The sequence below is a fragment of the Charadrius vociferus genome, unplaced genomic scaffold (assembly GCF_000708025.1).
Source record: "Charadrius vociferus isolate BGI_N301 unplaced genomic scaffold, ASM70802v2 scaffold600, whole genome shotgun sequence".
Taxonomy (NCBI): Eukaryota; Metazoa; Chordata; class Aves; order Charadriiformes; family Charadriidae; genus Charadrius; species Charadrius vociferus.
Genome location: NW_009646404.1, coordinates 321,189 through 330,751, shown reverse-complemented (window position 1 = coordinate 330,751; position 9,563 = coordinate 321,189). Strand labels below are relative to the sequence as shown.

At 54.2% G+C, this 9,563-nt stretch overlaps 1 protein-coding gene across 1 annotated transcript in view; it reads right to left on the bottom strand.

The window, feature by feature from the left end:
• The window catches only part of SYNGR3 (synaptogyrin 3), an 11,522-nt gene extending 4,263 nt beyond the window's left edge, over positions 1 to 7,259 (bottom strand). Inside the window, exons 1-3 of the mRNA XM_009894973.1 lie at positions 7,144 to 7,259; positions 6,761 to 6,842; positions 4,751 to 4,985 (exon numbers count right to left, since the gene is read on the bottom strand). Of these exons, the coding sequence (XP_009893275.1) occupies positions 4,751 to 4,985; positions 6,761 to 6,842; positions 7,144 to 7,259 (433 nt within the window). The remainder of the gene's footprint in view (positions 1 to 4,750; positions 4,986 to 6,760; positions 6,843 to 7,143) is intronic.
• Between the last annotated feature and the right edge of the window lie 2,304 nt (positions 7,260 to 9,563).

Genomic DNA, 9,563 nt, shown 5'->3' with positions numbered 1-9,563 from the left:
GATGCTCCAGTGCTGCAGCGCTCCCACCTCTGGGTACCTGAGGAGCAAATGCCACGGCAGCGGGGAACACTGCCCACCCGTGCTGGAGGAGCAAGCCTCTGTTAGGAGCTTCTCACTCAAAAACGCACTTCTCTGGAGACAGCGGTGTTTGGAAGTCGAAAGACCAGAGATGAAATGTAAAAGCAGCTCCCAACAGGTTAATTTGGAGCTGCACTGTGGGGAGCAGAGGGATGGTCAGGGACAAGCTCTGGGGCCATGCAATGATGGCACCAAAGGACACAGGGGCTCTCCAACAAGACTACATTGTGTCACTGGTTTGTAGAGGGTCAACTTTTTTGGGAAGACTGTTTCTTTGTTTAACTCTCGATCTACTGCAGTAGGTCCTCCCTCCTACGCTCCTGGGCAGGACACTACCGCAGAGCACGAGTCACAGCCGGGACACGGGGACAGCCCGCCGACCAGCGCCACAAAGCCCCGTCTATCACTGGTGTCTTCTAAGGGTTTTCAAGAGTTAAAATGACATCATGCACATCTCCGAACGTGCACCGGCTGCGCTGGGTATTGCAGTTACCGGCTTCCTCTGCAACACTGAGATACGCAAGATGCTGACCTTCCCAGTGCCAAAACCATTAGCTTCTTCAGCCAGAAACCTCTAGCTGAGGTCACTTCTGCTGCTACCCATGTGGCCTTCCCAGAGGTTTCACGATGCAGAGACAAGCCTTTCCCCTCCACATCCAGCTCTGCCTGGATCCCTGAGAAGGAGGATTCCCTCCAGTGCCCTGGGGAAGTGGGAAGGCAGGTATCACTGCCAACGGAGGAGACGGCGTGAGGCATGGGGAGCATCTCCAGAAACACCAGCCAGGAGTTGTTTGAAGTTTGGAGGACTGACACATGCCTGCGTGTGCGATCAGACCTCCCAGGGAGCTCTATGGGAACTATTTTTGTTTCTGTACCAGCGCTTATTTTCATTTGTGATTATGTTCACCTTCTGCTAGCACTCTTTCGAGATGAGACTTTGCACCCGATAATGTGAATCAGACATGCAGGATTGCAGCTGACTCCCTTCACACCAGTGCCTCACTGGGAACACGGCTGTGCCCTCGTCCGGCACCCGCACGCTCCCAGTCCCGCGGAGGGGCTGGCAGTGCCTGCTCCCAGCCCCAGGTGTATTTGCAGCATCAGGTGTAAGTGGGTGTTTTGGAGTTGTCTATCGCTACCTATGAACTTTAAAATCTCACAAGAGGGCCGAGCTGACAGCAGCACGTGATGCTACATGTGCTGGTCCCGACTCCAGCTGGAAACAGGCACGGGAGCAGCTCTGCACCCTCCAGCACACTGGGGGAAAGGAGAACGCCAGGAAGCACAGCGAGAGCCAGTGGATAATTATCGTTTTAGGATCTGCAGACAACAGAGTGCAAACACCAGGAAAGATGCGTTACAGCCATAATTATACAGCCTGGTCCCAAGCAAGCGCATGTCTACAGGAGCAGCTGTAAGAGCAGATGGAAGAGAAAGTCGCAAATGCCGTTTGTACAGTGCCGTGGCCCTGCCTGCACCCCTGCCTGCACCCCTGCCTGCACCCCTGCCTGCAACCCAGCATCACCTCCCAGCCACCTCGGTGGCTCTGATCGGCCACTGATCCAATGCCCAAATCCTCTTTCCTTCAAGCAAAAGAAAGTTGAGGGTTAACACTTTCATTAATTCCCCCCCACAACCTCCAGAGACAGTAACTGCCCGTTGACATCGGCTTTGCTGGCAGCCGGCATCAGGCTCCTGGGTGACCCGGGCAAAGGGCCAGAAGCGACCTGCTTTGCTCACCTCCCTGCACTCCGCCTGGTTTGCAATGCTCCCTCGTACCCCAGCGTGTTCCTCACCCCATTATTCCCCAGATGCATTTGCGGCTTTTCCATCAAAACAAGCAATAACGCAGAGATCGCATACGGAGAGAAAGGATGAAACACTCACAAAGGAAGCAAGAGGAAACCAAGAATCCCCTCCTTGGTGGAGGGGAGGAAAAAAGAAGGGGACAGTGTAGGAGAGTCCCACAGGGGAAGTCTCCGGGGGTTATTAACATGGAGTTAGTTAAACAAGGCAAATTGCGCAGGTCAGCTCTGACCTCCTGGCAGGTTCGGTTCCCGAGGCTGCTGGGAGCAGCGCAGTGGGGTATGGTGGGCTGTGATCTCTGCGACTGCGGGGGCTTCACATGCCAACGAAACCCTGTACTTCAGCTCTGCTGCGGGATCTGCTTCTATCGACGCTTATTCTGGGAGCAACCAACTGCCTGGCATTTCCGTGTGAGTGGGTGTACAGGCTACGGCAGTAGGGCTGTAGGAAAGGTTGGGGGCAGCCATCATTTGAAAAAAAAGCAAAGGCACAGAAATAGGAATGGGACAAAATATGCCGGGCATATGTGGGCATTAACCCACCCTGATGTCTCCCGGTGAAATGAACCCATGGCTTGTTGTCTATCCAGCAGAAGGGTGCTTTGCACACAGAATCACAGAATGGTGGGGGTTGGAAGGGACCTCTGGAGATCATCTAGTCCAACCCCCCTGCCAGAGCAGGGTCACCTACAACAGATTGCACAGGATGGCGTCCAGGCGGGTTTGGAATGTCTCCAGAGTGGGAGACTCCACCACCTCTCTGGACAGCCTGTGCCAGTGCTCCACTACCCTCAAAGTAAAGAAGTTCCTTCTCATGTTAAGATGGAACTTTCTGTGTTCAAGTTTGTGCCCGTTACCCCTTGTCCTCGTCCACACCAAGCATTCATGCAGCTAACGGCTCATGCCACTGCTTGAATCACTGCAGGATTTGGGTGGGAAGGGACCTCTGGGTGCCAAATGTCTAACCCACCGCTCCAAGCAGGGTCAGTTGGGGAGGGGAAGGACCAGGCCAACCAATTCCTCCTGCCGGACCTCATAGACCCACACTCTCCCCTGGGAGCCAACGGGGCAACTGCATGTCAGCAGCATCTTGCCAAATTTGGGCTTAGGAGATGCAAAAGCCAGACTGTGTTTACCTGAGACCATGGACTTTGTTACAAGAGCCCCGGACAACACTCCTGTTTATATCAGCACCAAGCTGGATTTCAGCACAGCATTTGCCAGGCTGCCCTGCGGGAAACGGTTCGTTAAGCGGGGAAAGCGGGATTGTACAAGAGCAGAGAGAAAGGTAAGGAGCTGTTGGTGGGGAGACGTACCAGGCAGCGTGAACAGAAGCGATGCCAGGCTGGAGGGGAGCTATGGAAGACTGCTCTTTGCAGACCCCAATAAGCGACAGTGTCGGTCACAGGCTCGCATCCACACAACATAAGTGATGTATTTGTTTTACCAGCAAGGAAGCAGCGTGCCTGTTTTCTAGCAAGAAGCCCACAGAGGGGACAGCCCGAGGGAGCAGGACATCTCTGCCCGGACACGGGCTGAAGACATGATGCACCTGGAGCACACACACTGACCCAGTGTGATCCTGGGGTAATAAAGTGTCACCACTGGCGGCGCAGGTGCATTGGGTGGATTTACCAGCACAGAGCTCTGATGCAATACTGCAGCCTGTCCCCAGGGCAGAGCACAACTCCTGCACGACAGAGGCTTTGCAGGGCAGAACCTGCGTTCTCCAGCTCGCTGCTGAAGCCCGTGAATGCGCACGTGATGCATGACAAGAGCAAAAGAGAAATGAGGCAGAGATTGAGAGTGGCACCATTTCACACATGCCCGGCAGTGGAGAGGATGGTTGTTAAGAGGCAGAAGGCAGGAAGGATCACAGCCTCGCGCCGTGACACGCAGCATCAGCCAGAAGATGGATGTGATGTTCCCCTTCCATTTGAATCGAAGGGTTGCAGGCACCGAGCCCCACCAAAGGGGCTGTAAATATCATCTAACGAGGGCTGGACATGGGTGTTCTAGCACCATGGAAATAAGCTTTCCAGCAAGGAGAGATCATCCTTAACAACAGGCAAATGCAGGGAGGCGATGACAGATGTTTTCATTTGGGACTGGAGAGACATCAGCGACGCTTGTGCTGGATAAATCACCTTCAGACTTTGCTAACACAAGAGCCTGGAAATGGAGAACATCAGCTGCAAACTCAGCCAGGCAGCTCCCACAGCAGCCGAGTGGAGGATGGCCTTTCCCAGCTCCAGGCATCCTGACAGCTCATGTTCACACAGATCAGCCCCAGGTCAAGGGGCTCAAGACAGCACAGAAGAGCCATGCCAACCCTAGGGAGCCCCAGATCCACCTGCACACCCCAGTCCTGGAGGCAGCGGGGGATTACAGTGGTGTGCAGAAGCGTGTTTCTGCTTTGTTCCAAAACACACATGCACGAAGTGAAAACAGACCCAGATGTAACTGATGAAACGACATTCGCTTGAGCCAGAAACAGGAGATGTGGGAGGGTAAAACACCCCGTCTGGTCTCTGAGATGCAACCACCAAGCCTCACTTCTCTGGGTGGCCTCACTGAACCCAGCTCAGTGAACGTCTCTGGCTACAGAAGTGACACCTATGAGCAGGACATCCCCCTGTCCCCAGCCTGCCGCACACCGGCTTCCTCACTGCTGCCTCTGAGCTCACGGCTGGATGGGACAAGCCATCTGCCACCCCTCTTCTCCCAGACTGAGGCACACGAGTTGTGCCACACCGTGAGAGAAGAGGGGAGGACTCAAGCGTGGAGCTGCAGGGCCCAGCAACAACCCTGCGCTGCCCACGGAGCCAGCATCATCCTTCGCAAGCATAGCACAGCCGGAGACGTACCTGAAAAGCCCAGGTCCAGCAGGACGGCCCGTTTGCGGTCCTTCACGCTGCTGATCTGCTGGAAGTAGAGGTCCACGACAAAGAAGAAGATACAGCCAAAGAAGGCAATGACGCCAACGGCGATGCCGTAGCTGCAGGCACTCTCATTCTCATTGAAGATGCAGAGCAGCTCGGGGCTGTCCTTGTTCACGTAGCACTCGTTCACGATGGAGCCAAACACCACGATGGAGAAGATCTGCAGAAGGAAGGAGAAAACACAACTTGCTGCTGTTTACATTTAACTCTGTTTTCCAACAGCAACGTAATTGGATTCAATCCTGTCTTTGACTCCATGGCAACATGGCATTTGTCAGACAGATCCCGACTCTTGCCTGGTTGGTGGCCCCAAGCAAAGGGCTGGTGGATGGTACCTAGGTCCTCCTTTGCTGTGAGCCTGTCTGCCTTTCAGTGGCTTGGTTTGCAGAGTATTTTAAGAGATGTTGTTGTCCAGCCAGGCTACAGAGGGAAAAAATAAATAGATGGGCCAGGTCTCTGCACAGACTTTCTGCTCGTGTTGTTTTCCGCTGTCAGGCTGTGCTCGATAAACCCCCTTGTGTCACTGCGGAGCGGGGAGAAATGAAGTTACAGAGGATAACTGAGCTGCTGAGCAGGCTGACCTGGGGGAGGACTGGATGTGCGGTGGAGGGGGGACGGGACACGGCAGCGTGGGGAGGTGGGGAGCAGCTCACCTGGGCACCGCAGGGCAGGGGGAGAGGCTGCCCGGTGACCGACAGTGTAATTTTTCGCCTGGCTTAGCAGGGGTTGAAGGATGCAGTGCCTGCATCCGTTATCCAGTGACCCGGTTTCAGCCCTGCGAGGGACAAAAGGGCAGGGGGGGTGCCGGCAGCTGCTCTGGTCCCACCGCTGGGACCCGAGGGTGTTTCACATCCCTCCAGGCAGGGAAGGAGCTGGATGGCAGCACACAGCCAGCTGCCTAAATTAATACCATTCAAGATGCCGCATGCTACAGTAATTCCGTTATCCCTTCGACACCAGAGGCAGCAAGCAGAAGCCGCGGGACCAGCTGCATTACAATTCACTCTGGAACCTGCTCCGTTCGAGCCTGGAAAGTGCAGCACCGCCGTTTGGGTTTCCAGGCTGTGAGCAGGGAGGGAAGCAAGGTGTGCAGATGCCCCTCCATCAAGCTGCGAACCTCTGATCTTGTCCCTCGCTGCCAGCACCAGCTCCCCGCATCCCTGCACGCCTCCCAGCCCCGCCGGCTCGCAGGACACAGCTGGAGGCCACGTATGCAGGCAGAGAGATAAGAGGCTTCTCCAGCACACCCCGGCGTGCGGTGGCTGCCCGGGAACAGCTGGGGTCTTGGGGAGTGATGCAGCTCCCGCTCTGGACTCCCCTGCTACATCTTCTGCAGGAACAGCACGACATGGAGTGCACGAGACCGAAACAGGCGACAGACAAGAGGCAGCAGCCCAAGAGCCACATGATAAATTGCAGCCGGTGGCAAAGTCACCTGCGTCTCACCCCCAGAGCTGATGCCCGGCCGTGGGCCACCTCCTACAGCCCCACGCCCCCCGAAGCGCAGCGTTAGCAGAGCTGGGTGAAACGGAGCAGAAGCCACCATGAAGAACCATTCAGAAAGCTCTCACCGCTCTTTAACTTAACATTGTGATATATATTTTCTCCTATACACTGATGAAATACCTCGCTCATGCCTGCCCTGAAGGATTTCATCCAGATTTCTCTCCTCCAAACTCCTTCCAGCGCTGAGGTGAAGCTGTGCCACTGCTTCTGTCTGAAGCCACTTACAAATGCAAGTGTCCCATTAGCAAACATGCCTTAGACAGCGTCCACTAACTCTCCCCCAAGTTGGAGGGGACAACAAAGAAATGGATCTGCAAGGGACTGAATTACTAAAATGTGAAGGATTGGTGAAGGCTATTTTCTTTTTTCTCTGTAGCGTGTCATCTGAAATAAACGATGAGCAGAGAGAGCCTCTGGAGTATGTCTCACCTCAGGTGTGTAGGAGCTCCTGCAAGCAGCTGCCCCAGCACCCCAAGCCTGGGACTTTGCCACCAGCTTCTCATGCTGGTATCTGCAAGCACGTGATGGATGAGCAGGTTGCACCATGCTCACTCCTACCTCCAGAAACCCACCAGCAGGACAACTGAGAGCGGGGCTCATCTTTAAACTGTTCTAGCCAGGAGCTCTGTTAGTGACAGCAGACTCCTATTGCTTCTAGCACTCAAATTTCAGGCCAGCACTGAGCTGGCCTGTGTCGGGTGGTGGAGATGCTCTGAAACCCGCTTGCTAATTTAGCTGGCATCCCTGAGTGACCCAAAGATGTGCAGGAGGTCCCACCGCGAGGCAAGGAGGGCAGAGCTCGCTCCCAACACCCAGTGCTGCCGAAGGCGGTGGCTGAAGAGTGTGGCTGTTCTGCAAAATCCCCCAGGGATTCATCTGCACGTCCCGGCAGCCGCTCTTTGGGGGTCTTGCCATCAAAACACCTCATGTACCTCCCATCGCTGCTCTAGACCCCCACCAGCTCTCTGCTGGCCCATTCTCTCCATGGCCTGCTTAGCTGAGGGGATCAGCATCTCCACCCTGGCAGAGGTGAGCACGTGTCCCTGTCTATGTGACGGGCAGCAGGAGTGGGTTTCTGCCCCAGAAACATGCTCCTCAGCCCCAGGAATTAGCCTGTTCTTGAATGACACCCTCCTAGAAACATGGGTTTCCAAATGTGCACCTGCAAAATTCAGGTACAACCTTTGGTTTCCCTGGGAGCATTAACAGGGGATAGAAAGTACGTATGTCCCACAGACCTCTCCACGGCTGGCACAGGGAGATAATCAGACCTTCCTCCTCTTCAAGTTTAACCACTGCCCGGGGTGCTGCCCCCATCCATCCCCGGCTCTTCCCAGCTCTGGGCACCACCCGAGTCACCCACTTGCACTTGCACCCTCTTCCCCGCGCGCGCTGCACCGACTGGCGTGCTCGGCTGTCACCGCGACGGGCGCATCATCATCATCATGCAAGGAACAAGAGGGTTGCGTTGTAAGAAAGAAACAACAACAAACAGTAATAATAATTTTCCCAGTGCTTTGGCAGCAGCTGTAATATCAGCGGTTGTAAAAATCTGTTCATAAATAATGCAAAATAGTTATTTACCATCAGAAATAGCAGCAGCATTTATAAAACAGGCCCTGGAAGAAATAATGTGATTCTGGAAAACATGAATAATTGAGAACCTCTGATTCCACAGGATTATTTCTCTGGCAGGCCAGTGAACTTGTACGCAGCTTCTCCGATAAGTGTTTTACTTAGTCCTCCCAGGATTAACAACCCGGACTACTTCTCTATGCTTTCGGGTGCCAGTTTCAGTGGGTGAGGGAGGGCTCCCATAAATATGATTAAGGACGTTACAGGACGGGATGTCTGGCTGCCCGCACGCAGGTTTGCACACCTGGGACCATCGACGAGGATGCCCAGGCAGCTCTTCTGGGATGGAGATGGAAAGAAGAGACATTTCTCTGCTTAACTTCGAACTCCAGAGGGTTTTGCAAAGCAAAGCATCTTTCTTGCTGCCGGACGACCCGTGCAGCTCACCCCGCAGGACCCCCTCAGCCGGATGCTGCCCGCAGCGCTTTGATGCAGGCAACACAGGACATGCGGCATCTTCTCAGGAGGCCGAAACAGTAAGGAATTGCGAGCACACGCGCTTGATAGACGCGCTCAAAACATCAGCGCTGGCTGAAATGCTCCTGTCAAAACATGCTTTTCAGTGAAAACAAGTCTTTCCATGGGTTTTCTCCCCCCGCCCTCCCACTGTGATTGAAAGTTTATCGTTTTTCTTAAAAAAAAAAAAATGGTGCTGCTAAAAGACTTTAATGAGAATAGATTTGGTGTTGTCTTTCTAAGTATAGGTGAAGAAAAATTTTGTTGAGAAATTGTGGGGAGACGGGGGAAAATAAAACCCGTATGATTTTTTTCAAGTTCACGCAAAACAAGTGCCATTTTCCACTGACTTCTGCAAACCGCACTTGCTCAAACCCACAACCAGTTCATCAGAGACTTGAAAGTGAAAATACAAGGTCAGATTTTCCACTGTGAGTGAGATTTCACGGGTCTGAGCAAGGATGCAGGAATCCTGCTCTCCGGAGGTGCTCCTCAGACTCCCACCTCCTCCTGCCTATCAGGTCAGTCCCCAAAATCGCAGTCCCCGTGGTCATGCAGGGCAGTGACAGCACTCGGGACCAAGTGCCAAGGTCACTGGGACACACAGCACAGGGTCATCTGCTGCGCAAGACACCATGTCCCAAGGCCATCCACCCTTCTAAGGAGGCTTTTCCATATCTCATGGGCTTTGCAAAGCAACCTCAGCATCCACAGCACACTCCATTTTCCAGCTGAACAACCCAACACAACACACAACCAATTTTGCTCTTGTTGGGTGAACCAGTGCAAGACCCAGTAAGAAAAACAGATTTCCTCCAGCCACCCCAGTATGAAATGGCATCCCGCCTGCCAAAGCTGTTACATCAATGTACTTGCAGCTCGGGGGTCTTGTGGCCACCAGCCTGGTGCGCGGGTTGCTCAGCTCTGCCTCTCCTCGGTGTCAGAGAGCGGCTGGGAGCCCGCGGCACACGGCTCCGGCAGCTCTGGTGGCACAGAAGACCATTAGTGCTCCTCTCTGCGTTCAGCTGCTGGGAGGGATGGGAAGGAGGAAAGCTGTCTTCTCCCATCCCTTCCATTAAGACTTGCACTTTAGGCACACAAAGGAGCTCCTGTGCCTCGGTCACACCAAGGTAGGGGGGAC